This window comes from Ranitomeya imitator, chromosome 5 (genome assembly GCF_032444005.1).
Source record: "Ranitomeya imitator isolate aRanImi1 chromosome 5, aRanImi1.pri, whole genome shotgun sequence".
NCBI classification, from domain to species: domain Eukaryota; kingdom Metazoa; phylum Chordata; class Amphibia; order Anura; family Dendrobatidae; genus Ranitomeya; species Ranitomeya imitator.
The window spans coordinates 259,754,798-259,775,678 of NC_091286.1; the positions used below are offsets into that span (position 1 = coordinate 259,754,798).

At 43.8% G+C, this 20,881-nt stretch overlaps 1 protein-coding gene across 1 annotated transcript in view; it reads right to left on the minus strand.

Moving 5' to 3' along the window:
* NKAIN2 (sodium/potassium transporting ATPase interacting 2) overlaps positions 1 to 20,881 on the minus strand; it is a 1,573,379-nt gene that overhangs the window by 366,063 nt on the left and 1,186,435 nt on the right. Inside the window, exon 4 of the mRNA XM_069726099.1 lies at positions 19,631 to 19,831. Within this exon, the coding sequence (XP_069582200.1) occupies positions 19,631 to 19,831 (201 nt within the window). The remainder of the gene's footprint in view (positions 1 to 19,630; positions 19,832 to 20,881) is intronic.

Sequence of the window (20,881 nt, forward strand, 5' to 3'; positions counted from 1 at the left end):
TAGGCCTTCAAATTGGGTATGGGGTGTAGAGAGAGGGTGTGTTACACTCCAAGGTGTTCCCCAGGTTGCCTTTCCTGAGCTTCGATCTTCCGGCTCTCGTTTAGTAGTTCTTGGAAACTACACTGCATTAGGCCTACAAATTGGGTATGGGGTGGAGAGAGATGGTGTGTTACACTCCAAGGTGTTCCCCAGGTTTCCTTGCCATTGCTTCGGTCTTCCGACTCTCGTTTAGTAGTTGTAGAAAAGTACACTGCATTAGGCCTACAAAATGGGTATGGGGTGGAGAGAGATGGTGTGTTACACTCCAAGGTGTTCCCCAGGTTGCCTTTCCTGAGCTTCTATCTTCAGGCTCTCATTAAATTGTGGTTAAATGGAACAACTGCATTTGGCGTACTAGTTGGTTTGGGGCCTACTATCGGTGTCTGCCACTCCTTGCTGTTCTCCTGGTTTCCTGTCCTGAAATTCCATTTTCAGGCTCTCGTTAAGTAGTTGTTAATGTTAGACTGCATTTGGCCTACTAGTTGGGTTGGGGCCTACTATCGGTGTCTGCCACTCCTTGCTGTTCTCCTCCACTGAACAAAGCTGTGCCGCCTGTTTACCACGGTTGCCAATTTTGAACTGCATTTCGACTACTTACTGATTTGGCCCTACTTTCTGTGTCAGCCTCTCATTCCAGTTGTCCTCCACTGCAATGCCCCCTGGTTATTCCTGTGTTACCAATTTTGAACTGCATTTAGCCCACTTTATTCTTTGGGCCTATATCTGTGTTTCCACTTCATCGTGCCCATTGCCCAGCCAGTGATAGATGAGTCTGCTGGTACATTGACCCATAACACAACATTCCCCGTGCATGCTACACAACAACATTGTGACCCTGCTGAAAGTCAGGTTGCTCTTCCCGCATACCATACCACCTTACACGGGGACAAAGAGGAAGGTGCAGATGAAAGTGCAGGTTCCTTCATCAGGTGGGGGGAGGAATACTAGTTGGCGACGTCACTGGCACAGGGCCTCTCATAGTACGCAAAAGTGTTGCTGCCGGTGGGAGGCGCCCCCGCCGTGCAAACACACCGCTGTACTTTGAGGGGCCCTGTGCCAGTGCCAATGCCAACAAGTGGGCCCCCCCTGCTTGCTCAGGATCACAGCACTTGCAAAGTTGAAATACTTACCTCTCCCTGCTCCACTGCCGTGACGTGGTCCAGATTTCCTGGGCCCACTAATTACTTGAACCAGCCCTACCCCACACAACTTTAGCCAAATGACCCCCAATTTCAAATGCCTTCCAATTATTATAAGGTAAATTACGCTTGACAAGCTTCATTAAGAAGAATGGATGGTTTTGACATTAAAATGGGCACTCTAGGTGTTTTCCTGGCCCCCACTCACTGCCGACTATGCTGCCCCATTGACTTGCATTGGGTTTCGTGTTTCGGTCGCTCCCGACTTTACGTCATAATCGGCCGATTTCACTCGACCCGACTTTTGAGATAGTCGGGTTTCGCGAAACCCGGCTCGACTCTAAAAAGGTCAAGGTCGCTCAACTCTAGTCGCAACCTTTCTTAAGGGTTACATCCTTTATTTTACATGGGAAGAGGACCCTTATTCTGATAAAACTGACAATATTATTAAATGCCAACACTTTTTTTATGGTAAGATATGAAATCTGGCTGCACAACTTAATGTTGTCAACTACAATCAAATAAATACTAAAATCTGAGCCAACATGTACAGAAGTGTTAAAAATAATAGCACTGCAATATGACTAACCAGATTAATCACTGTTTTGGTTTCGATAATACAGTATAGTGCTGGGAGCGTCACTCTGTCTTTCCCCTTTATAGATGCGCAAGCGCAAACACCTGCGCAGTCTGGACCCCACAGAGTGATGCAGCCCAGGAGATCGCGGTATACGTAAGCACTGAATGCATACCGCGATCTCCAATGGAGAAGCAGGGACGTGCCAGGAGGGTGAGTATGCTATATTCACCTGTCCCGATTCCACCACTGCGCACCACTCTGTCTTCCGCGTCCTCTGCCTGTGACGTTCAGGTCAGAGGGCGCGATGGTTAAGGCCCCTTCACATTTAGCGACGCTGCAGCGATACCGACAACGATCCGGATCGCTGCAGCGTCGCTGTTTGGTCGCTGGAGAGCTGTCACACAGACCGCTCTCCAGCGACCAACGATGCCGGTAACCAGGGTAAACATCGGGTAACTAAGCGCAGGGCCGCGCTTAGTAACCCGATGTTTACCCTGGTTACCATGCTAAAAGTAAAAAAAAAAACAAACACTAGATACTTACCTACAGCCGTCTGTCCTCCAGCGCTGCGCTCTGCTTCTCTGCTCTCCTCCTGTACTGGATGTGAGCCGGAAAGCAGAGCGGTGACGTCACCGCTCTGCTTTCCGGCTCACAGCCAGTACAGGAGGAGTGCAGAGCACAGCGCTGGAGGACAGACAGCTGAAGGTAAGTATCTAGTGTTTGTTTTTTTTACTTTTAGCATGGTAACCAGGGTAAACATCGGGTTACTAAGCGCGGCCCTGCGCTTAGTTACCCGATGTTTACCCTGGTTACCAGTGAAGACATCGCTGGATCGGTGTCACACACGCCGATCCAGCGATGTCTCCAGGGAGTCCAGTGACGAAATAAAGTTCTGGACTTTATTCAGCGACCAACGATCTCCCAGCAGGGGCCTGATCGTTGGTCGCTGCCACACATAACGATTTCATTAACGATATCGTTGCTACGTCACAAATAGCAACGATATCGTTAACAATATCGTTATGTGTGAAGGTACCTTTAGCGCGCGTCTTCTGACTGACCAGTCACAGCCAGAGGACCCGGGAAACTGACCTGCGTGCAGCGGTGGAACGGGGACAGGTGAATATAGCAAGTGCCGGGGGGCCTGAGCCAGCGGTGATACCTGCACCTGACTCCCATAGCGTGCCGGTGTCGCCGCCTGCTCAAGCCCCCGGCACTCGGTGCCCAGAGATGATAGGTGAGTATGCCATTTTTTTATAATTTTTTTTTAAATCGCAGCAGCATATGGGGCATATTATAATATGAAGCATCTCATGGGGGCCATCAACCTTTATGGAGGAGCACACGGGGCATATTATGCTATGGAGCATCTTATAGGGGCCATCATCCTTTATGGAGCAGCATACGGAGCATATTATACTATGGAGCATCTTATGGTAGCCATCAACCTTTATGGAGCAGCATACGGGGCATATTATACTATGGAGCATCTTATGGGGGCCATCAACCTTTATGGAGCAGCATATGGTGCATATTATGCTATGGAGCATCTTATGGGGGCCATCAACCTTTATGGAGCAGAACAGGGGCATATTATACTATGGAGCATCTTATGGGGGCCATCAACCTTTATGGAGCAGCGTACAGGGCATATCGATGGGAGCAGCACATGACAGAATGGGGCGCAGGATTGCAGCACCACATGACAGGATGAGGGAGCAGCACATGACAGGATGGGAACGCCGAATGGGTGCAGCACATTACAGAGTGGGGCGCAGGATGGGAGCAGCACATTACAGAATGGGGGTGCAGGATGGGTGCTGCACATTACAGAATGGAAGTGCAGGATGGGTGCAGCACATGACAGGATGGGGGTGCAGAATGGGTGCAGCACATTACAGAATGGGGGCAGGATGGGAGCAGCACATTACAGAATGGGGGCGCAGGATGGGAGCAGCACATGACAGCATGGGGGCGCAGGATGGGAGCAGCACATGACGGGATGGGGGCGCAGGATGGGAGCAGCACATGACAGCATGGGGGTGCAGGATGGGAGCAGCACATGACGGGATGGGGGCGCAGGATGGGAGCACCATATGACAGGAATGGGGTGCAGGATGGGTGCAGCACATTACAGAATGGGGTCCAGGATGGGAGCAGCACATTACAGAGTGGGGGTGAAGGATGGGAGCACATGATAGGATTGGGGCCAGGATCGGAGCACATGACAGGACGGAGTGCAGAATGGGAGCAGCACATGACAGAACCGGAGGGCAGGATGGGAGCAGCACATGACAGAATGGGGGCGCAGGATGGGAGCAGCACATGACAGAATAGGGCACAGGATGAGAGCAGCACATGACAGAACGGGGCACAGGATGGGAGCAGCACATGACAGAATGGGGGCGCAGGATGGGAGCAGCACATGACAGAACAGGGCCCGGGATGGGAGCAGCACAGGACAGAATGGGAGCGCAGGCTTGGAGCAGCACATGACAGAACAGGGCCCAGGATGGGAGCAGCACAGGACAGAACAGGGGCACAGGATGGGAGCACCACGTGACAGGATTGCGGTGCAGGATGGGAGCACATGACAGGATGAGAGCTCAGGAAGAGAGTAGCACATGACAGGATGGGGGCGCAAGATGGTAGCAGCACATGACAGAAAAGGGGCACAGGATGAGAGCAGCACATGACAGAACAGGGGCACAGGATGGGAGCAGCACATGACAGAACGGGCGCAGGATGGGAGCAGCACATGACAAAATGGGGGCGCAGGATTGGAGCAGCACATGACAGAATGGGGGCACAGGATGGGAGCAGCACATGACAGAATGGGGGCGCAGGATTGGAGCAGCACATGACAGAATGGGGGCGCAGGATGAGAGCAGAACATGACAGGATGGGGGTGCAGGATGGGAGCAGCACATGACAGTATGGGGGCGCAGGATGGGAGCAGCACATGACAGGATGGGGCGCAGGATGGGAGCAGCACATACCAGAATTGGGAGCAGGATGGGAGCAGCACATAACAGCATGGGGGTGCAGTATGGGAGCACCACATTACAGGATGGGGGCACAATATGGGAGCAGCACATACCAGAATGGGGGTGCAGGATGGGAGCAGAGCATGAAATCATGGAAGTGCAGGATGGGAGCACCACATGACCAGGTGGGGCACAGGATGGGAGCACCAAATGACAGGATTGGGGTGCAGGATGGGAGCACATGTCAGGATGAGGGCTCAGGAAGCGAGTAGCTCTTGACAGGATGGAGGCGCAGGATGGGAGCAATAAATGACAGGATTGGGGCTCAGGATGGGAGCACATGACAGGATGAGAGCTCAGGAAGAGAGTAGCACATGAGAGGATGGGGGCGCAAGATGGGAGCAGCACATACCAGAATGGGGGCGCAGGATGGGAGCAGCACATGACAGCATAGGGTGCAAGATGGGAGCACCACATGACAGAATGGGGGTACAATATGTGATCAGCACATGACAGCATGGGGGTGCAGGATGGGAGCATCACATGACAGGATTGGGGTGCAGAATGGGAGCACATGACAGGATGAGGGCTCAGGAAGAGAGTAGCACTTGACTAGCAGTTTCTCTTACTATGGTGCCGGACCTATTTACTGCATACCAGGAATCATGGACCAGTTTTCATATATTAAAATACTTGAAGAGGTCATGTTGCCTTACGCTAAAGAGGATAAGCTCTTGAAATAGCTGTTTCAACAAGACAACGACCAGTAACACACCAGTAAATGAGCAAAAACCTGGTTCCAGTCCAACAAAATTGAGGTTATGGAGTGGCCAGCCCAATCCCAGACCTTAATCCGATAAAACACTTGTGGGGTAACATTAAAAATGTTAAAAACGCAGTTTCTGAGGCAAAACCAACAAATGCCAAAATACAATAGATGTGAAGCAGTTAAAAAAAACTGTGGGTATACAACTGAATATAAGGTTAGTGATTCACAGGAATGCTAAATCCTAAAAAAAGTACATATTGTGAGTCTGTAAAGACAAGTGCAGACACTGCTATTTTTTAAGATAGCTCAATGTTATTTTTTTGTTATTTTCTGTAAAGCAATTAAAAATTACATGCATTTCTCTTCACGTTTTGAATTAGAAAACAGTGTGAAATGTTCCCAATGCATGGAAATAAAAACTAGTATAGTAAAAATTAGTATAAATATTTTGTGATTAACTCATGTTTTTGAACACACTGCTATTATTTTGAACACTTCTGTAACATAATTTAATGGCCATGATTTAAAAGCCATCTACATAATGCTTTAACCTAAAGATACAGAAACACCGTTTACTATTATCTCCCTTTGGTGCCATTAGTTAATAAGAAAAAAACAAACCTTCACATCAACCATACAAACATGCAAAAAATTTGATGCAAATAATACAGACAAGATGGTTCAAGGTAACTGATTATCTACACAACCACAAGAGACTATACGAGGAGGAAAACTATTCAATTTACATCTCTCAAATTCCAGCCAACAGTATGATAAATAGTTTACATATACAAGCAACCTTGTTGGTATTGCAGTCTCTTTCAGAGGCAATGGATTTGCCTTAGGAATAGCAGTTCAATTGTCACACTCAAGGCCAAGGGAATGGCATTCCACTGGGACACTGCACTTACTCTCATGTATTGTGATTCTCGCTGTGTATTCAATCTGCTAACATGCAAAAAAAACCTCTAAAACTAATATTTATTAGATATTCATTAAAAAGGATAAACAATCCAGGAGGACAACACATACAAACATCAGGAGGAAAAATATTAGGATAAAGAATTGCTACCACAGCCCTACGAAGGAACCTGTTCTGTTGCCAGCCTGTCAGCGGAGGTTGGCACCCTACAATATATGACAATGGGGCCCTCACTCCTCGGCGGCTTCCTAGTTGTCCCTAGAAGACCATATACACAGATAGCAGAAGATTCAGTGTTGGTAGAAGAAGACAGATGCTCAAGAAATTACTTAAAGGGATCAAAGATCAGTAGGCTGACAGCCTAACTAGCCAAAAAATGGCATCCATCATATGTCTATGTATAAATATATCATAAGAAGATCACACCACTTTCCATAGAGTAAATGGCCCCATGGACCTAGTTGAAAATAAATAATAAGTACTTCAAAAAACCAAGAGTCTATCAAAATTGGATGAAAGAAGGTAATGGTAGCAAATAATTAGTGATATTCAATAAAACTTTTTCAGTGAAAAATCTATGTGTACTTTACCTCATTTAGGAGTCACCTCCCAGCTGTCACCTGCCTGTCAGCGGAGGCACCTATATAAGGTTTTGGTGCCCAAGCTCAATGTGGGCTATACAAGTTTGTCCCTAGACAGCCCTGGCTCTATCAGAAGGCAGTCACACATTAATGATGCAAAATCACAATCAAGTTTACCGGCAATGGAGCAGGTCCTAATAAAGTGCATAAATTAAATAACTTGAGAGGTAGTACTTATCAATTTGATGAAAGAAATATGCCGCTCTGCCTCTACGCGTTTCGCCTAGTAGCTCATCAGGAGGCTTGATAGAAATATGTAGATATAATGATGGTTTATGTGGCATGACTTGAATTCACTAGTAGTGATGAGCGAGTATACTCATTGCTCGGGTTTTCTCGAGCATGCTCGGGTGGAGATTTAGTTTTTGTCACCTCAGCTGCATGATTTGCGACTGCTAGACAGCCTGAATACATGTGGGGGTTGCCTGTTTGTTAGGGAATTCCCACATGTATTTAGCCTATCTAGCAGTCGCAAATCATGCAGCTGAGGCGACGAAAACTAAATCTCTGAGCAAGCCAAAATACTCGGAGGACACTCGAGCATGCTCAAGAAAACCCGAGCACCGAGTATACTATTCACTAGTAAACGCTTGCCTGTTCTAAAGAACTTGGCGTCCCCTGAATTGTGTGCATCATCTCCTGAGTACTGAAGCCTGGAGGCAGCTGAGGCCTACGGCTTACAAGATAATGTGATGCACCCCACACATGAGAAGACTCTGGCACTGAGGCACTGTTTTTCTGTTAAGTGCATTAGCATAACTGGACAACAACTCGGTCATGACTACCGCTCTCAAGCACTTTACTCTGGCACATCTCTCGGTAGTACAGGGGCACATGCTATTGCTGTCTTCTTAGGTCTGACTTCTGACATGGTGTGTTGGCTGTTTCACTACTCAGCAGTTAATAAGTCTTACAGGTGGACTAGTCTTCCTCAACCTTTCAGGATTTTTTTCACAAGGACATTTTGTATATGAAAAAAGATGGCTATCTTAACATCTCTTCTTAAAAAAAGTTGGTTTGAGTGCTGTAATTTTTTTTCACAGAGAGCAGTCAGACCAAAAATATGGTCATGTGAACCTAGCCTAGTATTGAGGAGTGGATAAGAACTGCCAACAAACGTTTGAAGAGCATATACAAGAATTGTCAGTAATACTTCTGTTGACATTGCATTGAAAATGTGTGCCTCAATATGTCCACTTTTTATGCCTTGTTGGACATACAATCACAATTCTAATATTCCTGTAATACTCAGTGGCTGTTACTGTGGCTTACAAGTACAGGGTATGAGTCAGAAATGGACATACTGCTGGTGTAGCTAGTGAAACTGCACAGGGGCCCAGAAGTAGATGTGGCCGTCATATACCAACCCCTAGGTCCGGCCACTGCCTTTACTGACCACTTATCCTCCTGGCTTCTATACTTTCTCTTTGCTGACATTCCCTTCATCATCATGGGCTACTTCAGAATTCCCCACTGACTCCCACTAGCCTGCAGCCTCCAAGCTCCTATCCTTTTCTTCATCCTTTTGTCTTACTCAGTGGTCTTCCACATCCACCAACATAGATGGATATACACTAGACCTTATTTTCCCCTGCCTCTGCTCTCTATTTAACATCACAACCTAACCTATACTCCTATGTGACCACTATCTACTCACTTTCTCATTCGTGTCCTCCTCATCTTCCCCCATGCTCAGAAACTAGCACACCCCTGCAGGAACCTCACACATTTAGACATTCACACACTTTCTGACTCTATTCTATCACTGGCCACCTTTTCTTCACTCCACAACACAAACAGCACCACCATTTTCTACAACATCTCACTTGCGTCAGCTGTTGACTCAGTCACCCCTCTCGTGCATGGCACGTGATGAATAAAATGAACAACCCAGGCATAACAGCTTCACTAAAAAGCTCAGGCAAATGTACAGGTTGTGGAGTGACGTTGGAAGAAAACACACTCTGACAAAGACTTCACCGCATTCAAAATAGCAACTTTCACATTCAAATCATCCCTCACCTCTTCTAAACAGGTCCCTATTTCACAGCCCTTGTATTTTCTTTACACCACAACCCCAAACAGTTATTCAACACTTGTAACTCCATTCTTCACCTTCTGCTTCCCTCTTCAACCTCTCTCATCTCTGCAGAAGACTTCACTACACATTTCAAAAACAAGGTTGACCAAACAAGGCAAGTCTTTACTGCCCATCCACCACAACCTATATTTATAAATGACCACTGGCTCTCTCTCATATCATTCCTCCCACAATCACTGAAGAAGAGCTTACTTATGTCCTCTCTAAATCACCCCTGACCACATGTGTACTTGACCCAAACCCATCTCACCTCATTCCCGACTTTACCACCATAGTTATCTCAGCCTTAACCCACTTTTTCAACCTATCACTAACCTCTGGTACCTTCCCTTCTGCTTTCAAACATGCCACTCTCACACCTATCCTAAAAAAAAGCCAACCCTCAATCCAACCTCCATGTCCAACTATCACCTATATCACTGCTCCTGTTTGCCTCCAAACTCCTCGAACAGCATGTCCATACTGAACTTTCCTGCCATCTTTTAGCTAACTTACTCTTTTACAACCTACAATCCGGCTTCTGTGCATACCACTCCACCGAAAGTGCCTTCACCAAAATTACCAATGACTTACTGCCAAAGCTAACAGAATAATCTCGATACTCCACCTTCTAGACCAATCATATCCCTTCTACATAGTCTATGACTCCCTCCTACTACAAATCCTCTCTTCCCTTGGCATCAAAGACCTAGCCCTCTCCTTTATCTCCTCATACCTCTATAACCACGCATTTAGTGCCTCCCATTCCCACACTACCTCTTTATCCCATTCTCTCCCTGTCGGAGTCCCTCAACCCTCTGTCTTAATACCCCTACTCTTCTCAATCTATACCATTGGCCTGGGACAGTTCATAAAGTCCCATGGCTTGCAATACCATCTATATGCTGATAATACTCAGATCTACCTCTCTGGTGCAGATGTCACATCTCTGCTGTCCAAAATCACTGAGTGTCTATCAGCCATATCCTCCTTCTTCTCATCACACTTCCTAAAGCTCTATGTAGACAAAGCTGAACAACTTTCCTCCATCTTACCTAACTCTCCTACCTTATCAATCTATCACAATAAATTACATCTTGCTCTCCCCTGTACCACAAGTTGGCTTCCCCGAAGTAACGCTCAACTCTGTCCCATACTTCAAACTACACATCCAAGCTCTTGCCATCTCCTGCCACCTCTAACTCAAAAATATTTCCAGAATCCATCATTTCCTCAACCTTGAGTCTACTAAAATCTCACACCTCTACTACTGTAATATTCTCCGCTGTGGCCTCCCTGCTAACTCTCTCGCACCTCTCCGCTTCTCCCCTCTGCAAATCCTTTCATTGGCAACCAATGCCCCAACGTATTTAGTTCAAACTACTAACATTGACCTACAAAACCATCCATAAAAATCTCTCTCCTCCTTATATCTTCAAACTAATCTCCCATTACCCTCCAACATGCAATCTTCAGTCCTCTCAAGACCTTCTTTTCTCCTCCACTTTTATACATTCCTCAATCCCCAATCGCATCCAAGACTTCTCCTGAGTATCCCCCATACTTGGGAATTCGGTGATCCAACACATCTGATTATTCGCAAGTTTCAAAACATTCAGACCAAACATGAAAATGCATCTCTTCAAGTAAGTTTGTAGCCTGCAATAACCCAGCTTGCCTCCTGACCATCGCCGGAGCTTTCCTCCTGACCACCGCCGGAGCTGCCACAAGTCCCTCAACTTACTGTCTCCATCCCCCTTATCTGGTAGACTATAAGCCAGCAAGGGCAGAGCTCTCTCCCGTCTGTACATTTCTGTCATTGTTAGGTTGTTCATTGTAATTTACATTTGCATTTTGTATGTAGACCCTTCTCATGTACAGCACCATGGAATCAATGGTGCTCTAAAAATAATAATAATAATAGTAAACAGGGGAACAAAATACAAATAAAAATTACAGTGAACAAACTAACAATGTTGGACAAGTACAGAGGCTTTATAGAGCCTTCTTTTGTATTAAATAGAGTTCTCCCTTGTTTGATATGAAATAAAATGACTGTTAATAGAGTCGCATGTGAACAGTACATTAGAAAAGAACTTTTCCCATATTCAATCATTAATCATTTTATATCTAACAAAAGAGAATGCAATGAAATAAAGAGAATGCAATGAAATAAAGAGAAGGCACTATAAATGATAACAATAACAAGGGAATATGCTGTATAAGGGACAGTGCTATACATGATAAGAAATGTTGCTACATAATAAGGGATGGTGCTGTACATAACTAGAGGATGCTAATTAAAGAGAATATGTGAACAGGTTTTTGCTGTGTAATTGGAAGACAGAGTGATGTAGGGGTTAAAACACAGATTTCAGTGTTGCCTCTCTTATCAAGCACTGAGGTTTTGTTTACTTGCAATATTTGTTTTAGTACCAGCAGTTTATCATTGCTGGGGCATAGCTGTGTCTCTTGGTTTGACGTGATAGTCACCTCAGGGTCTATAGGCATGTACATAAAGAGCCTGGTGTGGGTGGGGTTAGCTGCGCTGTGGGTGGAGCTAGCTTTCTCAACTCTGCCTTAGGCCGGGGTCACACTAGACCGTAATACGGACGAGTGCAATGCGATAAAAAATCGCATAGCACTCGTCCCAATGTTAATCTATGGGGCAGCTCCCATCATCCGATATTTTCTCGGCCGTATTCAGGATCCGAGTGAAATCGCAGCATGCTGCGATTGTCAGCGTTTCTCGGCCAAGAATCGCCACTGAAAGTCTATGGGGGTGAGAAAAAATAGCACAGCACACGGACCATCAGTGCGACTTGCGAGAAATTCTCAGGCATTGGGCAGGTGACAGGAAAGGCTCAGCCATTATTTGCTCATTTTGCAAGTGTGTGAGAAAATCTCACCATACGGATGTCACACGGATGTCACACGGATGTCACACGGATCATTTGATGCGAGAAAATCGCATCCTCGCACTGCACACGAATCACTGTTTTGGTAACATTTGTGCGATTCTCGTCCGTCAAAAACGGACCGTTTTTTTATACGTTGTGTGTGTCCCCGGCCTTATACTAAACATAAAAACGCAGATTGTGGCACAACTGCTGCACTCAGTAAACTGAATGATACATTGTTGGATTCAGGGTCTGCTTACATTATGCTGCTCTCAGATGTGGTAGCAAAAACCTGGTGACAAATTAAATTTCATGAGAGGCAGTCCAATACATAATGAGGAACCTATGTTATGTGTACACACACACATATATATATATATACATATATATATATATATATATATATATATATATGTATATATATATATATATATATATATATACACGGGATATAATATGTAGCTTTGTTGCCATTAAAGTTCAGGGGCCCAGACTCACTTCTTGCACAATGGCCCCAAGCCATCAATGTCCACCCCATGCCTGAGCTGCAAGCATAACTTTGGTTTTCAGTGAATGCATGTGTCAATAAGTGACTCCTTCAGGCCTTACAGTAGGGCTGTGTGCACACTTTGCCTAAAGTTTTCCTTTAAATTCCCTATAAAGTCAAATCATGACATAAATCAGAACAGAATTTTGCCACAAAATAAAGTTTATTCCTGAATGAATTAGCATCTTACTGTAACAAGAAACCATCCAAGTTAGAAATGTTCAATCCATATGCTTTATACCTAGAAGATTGAGAGGGTGTTTACAGCAAGAAAGGTTATTTCTATTTATAATCACTGACATTTTTTGACAATCTGCTTTTATCTTCTAAAACAGTATAAAAAGTGCAAATGTAATAAATAAGTTCACCAAGCAAATACATTTCAATCTTGTAAGACGTCATGTTTCCTGGAACTTAATTATATATGGTGATTAACACTGAACCACAGGAGCCTTCTTTTCATTGAAGCCTTTTCTGTGCTTCATCTATAGTCCTTTTTGTTTTCTAATTAACCCAAATCTTTTATAAATTAAATAACTAGATGAAAGGACATATATTACGGTGGAAAGCCGTGCATTCAATGGGAAGAAAATATCGATTAAGAGAAATTAGCTAAAAGGTAACCTTGTAGAATAGCAGGTAATTTATGACTGTACCTGCTATAATAGCTTCAAGGTGAAACGTGTGATTACCAGTTAATCCCGGTTCTCTTACTCATTCCCTTATACATCTAAGAGCATGAACTTCTGAGAAAGAAGACATCAGTTGGTGCAGTATCTCGTTAGATTTGCCTTTCGAGCCACTCTTAGCACGTAACCTTCAAAGAAAGAATTTGGTTGAAAATGAAGCTCAGGATCAGATTATCCTTTTTGGACCAACTAGATGAGAGGTCTCAAACTCATCTGGGTACATGGCCCGCATATAGAAAAAAATTGATTTTGGGGCCACATTCTGTGAAGGACAAATTTACATTTTTACGCCGGCAACACTTGATTTCTGCACATTCAATTGAAATGTATTGCTGAGCAGAGAATCTTCACCACATCACCTGAGGAAGGAAACTCAGAAGCCGCAGTACCACTCTCCTCCACCAACGGAAGCTCACAGAGAGAATCAGCCGAAGTACCACTTGTGACCACAGGAGGGAGCTCTGCCACAGAATTCACAACAGCAGTGGGGTACTTGGTACCGGGTCCGGTCGCTCTTAAAGGGGATGTCACGGTGGCTGCGACCCGGTCCGTGGCCCTGGGTGCTCACTTAAAGGGGAAAGGTCTTTTAAGGGGAATTGTGAATACAGTCTATTGTTCATGACGCCACCTGTGGTTCTCGGTCAGTAGGGACCGACGCCGCTTAAAGGTGTCCTCTGGGGTGATGATATGGTGGCTAGATGGTGAAGCTTCCCACAGGTGAAGCGGGGTCCCCAGGGCTCCCAAGGTGTGTGGCAAAGATGGTGTATGCCAACGAATAAGTGGAGGACACAAGTTGTAAAGTCTTTACCTGGTTTACTGTCATTAGCAGGCCACAGTCCAGGGTACCAGACACAGGTTGTGATGTGGTCCGGCCGGCTTGGAGGCAAAGGTGATCCCTCTCCCAGGTGAGGTCCTTAAGCCTTTCCTACTTGTGCTAAGATGGTGAGGTCCCTGCTGCTTGTAGCTTGCTGGCAAGGTATCTTCTCTCTCCCCTCTCCTGGGACAGTTGCCTGCATGGTAGGCAGTTTGAGCCTTGTCATAGGGTCTCTACCACGACCCGGGCTCTTAGAGTACTGCTGTACCGAAGGCTTGGTGCGGGCAGTTAATGTGTAGTCCAGTGCCCTCCGGTTCTGCGTCGAGTCTTAGAGTCCCACAAAAGCCTTGGACTCCCAGTACCCGGTTTCTGTGCTCTGGCTCTGAGGGTGCCTGGTCACAGTTCCCCTCTGAGCCCTGTTCCACTCCTGCGCTCCTTTCCTCAATGCTCCACTGCATGCAACAACCTTTCAGGTTCTCCTCTTCACAAGAGCCGCAGCTCAATCCTGGCTGCACGGCTCCGCTGTTTGCTCTCTCAGACTTCCTTCTCCTTGGTCTCCGTGGACCAACTGTCCTTGTCCACTGTCTGTGAATGACTGGCTAACTCCTCCTCTAGACCAGGATACTTAAAGCTGAGGGAAGCTCCCCTGAATCCAGGTCCTGAGCTCCCCCTCCTGGCCTGGATTCAGAATGAGTTGAATGCTTGTGCTTACCTGATAAAGAGAATCCTCCCTGCCTCCATGCATGATATCGCCCTCCCCAAAAGGAAGGCAGCATCACTGTAACAACTGGTTACCTGGGATGTTACACATGCACCGGCGGCGCCATCTTACTGGAGAAGAAAAAAATAATTCCTCCTCCAAGATGGCACCATCCTTTCCTGTGCAGTAGCAGCAATCAGTGTCTAGCTGTGATCCAATAGCTGCTAATGCTCAGGCACTGGCCGTGCCATCTTGGAGGAGGAGTTATTTTTTCTTCTCCAGTAAGATGGAGCAGCCGGCGCGTGCACAGTAGCAGCTGCTGCGTGCACAGTAGCAGCTATTGTATCAAAGCTATAGACACCTATAGCTGCTACTGTGCAGGCATGGAGGGAGCCATTTTCAAATAGTTTTCTTTTTCCCTAGCTGGGTAACATCAAGAAAATGTATTCTTGCCATCTAAACATGAGGTTATGCTGCAGAGCAGGTGCCACGGCTGGCACCTGACTGCAGAAGTGTTTTTTGTCTCTTTCTTCAGTATGTTAGGTATTCATTATGCAAACTAGGGGGCGGATCACTGAGGGATCAGTGACCTGTCAGCAGTCTGCATTATGAATAAATCATCAAAGCACCACATACATGAACCCCACCTTAGGGCACGAGAATTTCATTAACTGCAAACTGAAAATAAAGGTTAAAGAACAACCATAAGACAGATTTCATCAACCAAGGTATCGTTTTAATCAGTATAACGGCGCTGACCTGACAATATGTGTAGGTTACTGTGCACAATCCTGTTGACAGGTTCCCTTTAAGCAAATATAACAAGAGTAAAACCAATCAGATGTAGGAGGTTGCAATTTTACTTTCCAAATGAAGTCCCTGGTGCTCCACAATATACAGTCTTTAGCTACACTCTTTATTGCCATATAGTGCTCTATATCAGGCAGTATTATGGACTTGCTCCCCCAAAAAAATAACTTCTAGATAAAAGTAGCCCATAACACATCAAATGCTTCCATATGAAATTAAATATATATATATATATATATATATATATATATATATATGAGTTTAAGACAAGATTCAACTGTAAGGTTGTGAGATTTTACTTATCTATAGAAACTCATTAAATGAAGAAAAGTGATTTTTAGAAATAGTATGAAGCAATACATGACATTTGCTTGGCATTTTTTCTATGGAAAATAAAAGCATGGCTTATTAAAAAGGTTTTAAAGAACTGGAAATGAAAATGGAATCAATGTAATGATCACATATTCAAAATATCAAATCCACCCCCTGCACATTCAATTTGCATTATTTCTCCTAAAATTGTACATGAAAAAAATGTTCGAAAAAAACAGCAGATCACAATGAAGCAAAAGTGAAGGGAAAATAGCTCTGAAAGAAATCCAAATTACGGCATTAAAATGTTATTGGTTATTATTAGGGAAAGTGGCTGCTAAGCACCTCTTGCCACATGCACTAGGATGTAGCTTCTTGGTGGGTGGAATAATCCCTGAACTAGAAAACTGGAAAGCTGGTTGATGATAATAATAAAGTCTCGGATTTGGTGTTTTCTTTTCTAATTAAATTCACAGTTAAAGGCATGTTCTAATAGGATAATGACCGTAACACAGTTATATGAACAAGCCAAAACAAGGATTTGGGTTATGCAGTGTTGGCAGAGTAATTATCAACCTGGTTCATATTCACTACAAACACTTAACATTGTGATTATCAGATTATTGAAGTACTACATTATCTTAGTGGCAATGTGTTGTGGGTGCTTAGCACAGCTATACAATGTGATGTTACTTTGCTAAAGATCTAGTGCACTCTTGTGAAAAGGTCTTTATTTCAAGCTATTATTTTACCAGAATATTAAGTAAATTAATAAATTGACACATTATTACAAAGTTCATGAGGCTGATACATTAAGTTTGGGGTTGCAAATGTGAGTGTTAATGAAGGCCACATTGGCACAAACCACTTAAAGCAACACTCCAGTGGGTATTTTGTTGCACCGCTGGAGTGGTGCTTTGATAGTCTCCTGCCCCCTATCTGATACTCACCTTCTGCCACCTTCATCATTTTCCAGCATTGCTCTTGTCGGTCTCCGGCGAAAAGTGACCTGATCGCAGCTCCAGTGTTTCATGGAGGTGCGCGAAGGTATCTTTTCTCAACAATATTCTTTTTATTTGGGGGGGATTTTGTCCAGTCACGTAGTATATTGCCCAGCCACATAGTATATCGCCCAGCTACGTAGTATATTGCCCAGCTACGTAGTATATTGCCCAGTGACATAGTATATTGCCCAGCCACGTAGTATATTGCCCAGCCACGTAGTATATTGCCCAGTCACGTAGTATATTGCCCAGTCACGTAGTATATTGCCCAGTCACGTAGTATATCACCCAGTTACGTAGTATATTGCCCAGTGACGTAGATTGCCCAGCCACGTAGTATATTGGCCAGTCACGTAGTATATTGCCCAGCCACATATGTAACAGGTTAAAAAAGAAAAAAGAAACATATACTCACCCTCCGAAGGCCCCTTGTAGTCCTGTCGCCTGTGTGTGGTGCACGCGGCAGCTTCCGGTCCCAGAGTTGGTATGAGCGCAGGACCTGTGATGATGTTGCAGTCACATAACCGTGACATCATGGCAGGTCCTTCTCTCATAGCATACTTAGCATCAGAACCTGCCGCTTGCACTGCCGAGGACAGCGCCACGTCGGAGGGTGAGAATAACATTTTTTTTTATTATTTGTAACATTAGATCTTTTTACTATTGATACTGCATATGCAGCATCAATAGTAAAAAGTTGGTCACACAGGGTTAATAACTGCATAACCGAAGTGCATTATACCGCGCTCCGGTAATGCTGGCATTAACCCTGTGTGAGGGCTGACTGGATGACTGGAGTGGAGTATGGAGCGGGCACTGACTGCGGGGAGGAAAGAGTGGCCATATTGCCGCCGGACTGTGGCCGTCGCTGATTGGTCGTGGCAATGGGCGTGGGCGTTTTGCCACGACCAATCAGCGACTTGGATTCCATGACAGACAGAGGCCGCGACCAATGAATATCCGTGACAGACAGACAGAAGTACAGACAGAAAGACGGAGGTGACCCTTAGACAATTATATAGTAGATATTTAAAATAAAACAATTTTCAATTTGTTTAATTAAATATGTAATTGTACTTGTACTTCTTGGCAAATAATAAAGCTTTTAACCTAAAAGGGGGCATTCCAACTTGAGGAAAGAAATAGATTCCAAAGAATTGTTTCTTAGAGCGTAAGAATGTTCAAAAGAATTATGGGTAGGCATTCTTTTCATTATTTCTGAAATGAAGGGAACATCTATTGATTTCCACTTAGTATTCCATTAGATTTCCACTAAGTATTTCTGTTACAGCAAATAGATGAATTGTGAGATATTTAATTTTGATTTGAATCAAGCAAGAACAAAACCAGTTGAGGAGACAATTCAACAACAGAGTAGTTAATATTGCTCAATAAATTAGCTACTTCTTTCCACAGGTCAATTATTTTAGGACATGGCCAGAAAATATGTAATATGTTAGCTTTTTGAGTACAGTTTCTCCGGCATAAGTCTGATCTGTCCTCAAAAATCTTCTTTAATCTGGTGTGTAGAACCATTTACATTTGATTTGTATGTTATTTCAGTTGCTTCTTTCCATGACTCAGGCGAGGTAACTTTTCAATACAAGTCTATGAGAGTCTAGTTCTGGTCAGTTAGAGGCTACGCTTACAAGATGGTGCTGAGGGACCAAAGATGTGCTGAAAAATGGTGAAGATGCCGGAGAGTGAGTATATGACCGGGGCAGGGGACTTACCTTTAAAACACCACTCCAGGGCTGAAAAAAAGAACAAAGCTGGAGTAGTGCATTCATGAATCTGCCATTCTCATCTGTGCATATCACCCGAAATGCTCCTCCAATCAGAGTCTGAAGTAGCATTTCTGTCATAAGAAACACCAGCACTTTGTTAAATTTGATAAGCAGGTGTAACCATGCCCCTCTCCAATCCCACCTGTGCCCATTTTTGGTGGAGCTGTTTAAAACTGGCATGAAAATGATAAAAGACACAATATTTTTGCACAACTCTGTTTTGCCCAAAAAACATGTAACATTTTAAAATTTTTTACAAAAGATTCCTGGCTTAAAAAGTGTGTGACTCGGCCCAAGGTTTCGAAATGATCTCTTTTATAACTGTGAACCGCTGTTCTAGAACTGAATGTATGCACCTATTCAGATGCATGACTTCTATATTCTTCACACACCGGGGCACATTAATGCAGGCAGTGTATTTTTCGGGTCAGAATTTTGGGGATACTTTCTGCATATACTATATAAAACTGCACATACATTATTAAATGTGACCATGAAAGTTTATGCTGTCCAGTCCATCTATTTCTAAAAACTGGATTCTTAGACAGAATATATGACGAGTGAAGAAATTATACAGTACAGAACACGGACATATTTATTATATTGATGATCTGGATGCAACATAGAAAACTGGATAACTGCACTCTCTGTTGAAATCACAATGTGAATTGCTTTGAATTTTCACATCCAAATTCCAAAATACTTACCCGTGACATCGCTATGTGAAATGTCCTCAGAAGACTGTAGTGAAGCTACGCCATTTACAAATTGTAGGTTGCTCTAATAGCAGCTTTTAGGCAGATTTCACATCAAAAATACTTCACAGTTTGGTTATATGATATGATATGATATCTTGTTAACGAAGACCGCAAATCCTGAGTATATCACAAAAATAAAGAAATGTACTTACTGCCAAAAAGATCTGAAGAGAGCTGTGTGCTACTTCTATATACTGGTACTCTAGTAAGCACTCGGATATAGTAATGTAGCGATGATCTTCTGGTGCCCAATCTGGAGCAGGAGTTACTGAGGTTACCATGCATCCTGGCCCATTTTCCATCCACCAAGAACGATGCATTGACACATTAAATGTTAAAATCAGGTCTCTTTCCTAAAAAGAAAAAGATATAATTTTAGTATACTGCACCAAATAAATATATATGGTAGAACATTTCACTGCAAAGAGAAGTATTGTACAACATTGATACCGCAATAAATATATCCTACAGGTCTAAAATGCAAATTCTACATTGAAACCTAAAATTCTAAGTAAATTTATATTCAAGCCTTTGGGCCATGCTAAATTTTATTGAAAAAAATCTGTCTTCTTTACTGGGTAATCTTTTGGAGAGGTTTTACTGCGCGCACTTTAGAAAGGACAAATGGCAATATTTTTTCTCACATTGTCCACATCAATCATTTGTATATTTCTCAGATGCTTCTAAAGAAAAAAAGTGAAGCAACCTTATGAATAGCCTAGATTATAATTTTGATCTGATCCTGCACTGATACGTCCTTCTATCTACCCCCCATCTTTTATTTCCTGAAGAAATAAATAATTGAAGAACTCCTCATTTAGAATTTTCTTTACATTTCCTTACAGGCACAGAACCAGAAACACATGGGCTACTTGCACAATGAACAAGTCTGTAGGAACTTTTTTTTAACAACAGAGTACTTTTGACCTCACTGTGCTCTTTTGTGTCTTCAAGTTTCTTGGTGGTGTGCGAACAGGTTCCTACAGACTTGTTCATTGTGCAAGTAGCCCATGTGTTTCTGGTTCTGTAATTGTTCTTTTGTTTCTACAAGACTGTGGAGTCCACCACTCCTTATGGGTCATTTGCATCAAAGCTGTTCCATCCAGCATGTCCACATGAAAATTCCCTCTCTGAACCCTGCTTATACAGGTACTATACAGATGATCAGGTTTTTAAATACATCAGATAGGGATTATATACATTAGTTAGGACTGCTCTATATGGGTATACCTTGACAATTGGTGGAGCAGCTTAGTATACTTTTTTTGCAAAAAAAGTATCAACTAAATACCCAGTTTTTTCCATCTTTTGACTAGCACTTGCTTATTACTGTGATTTTATTGATTTTTTTCCAACAGAGTATTTTTGACCTCACTGTGCTCTTTTGTGTCTTCAAGTTTTCT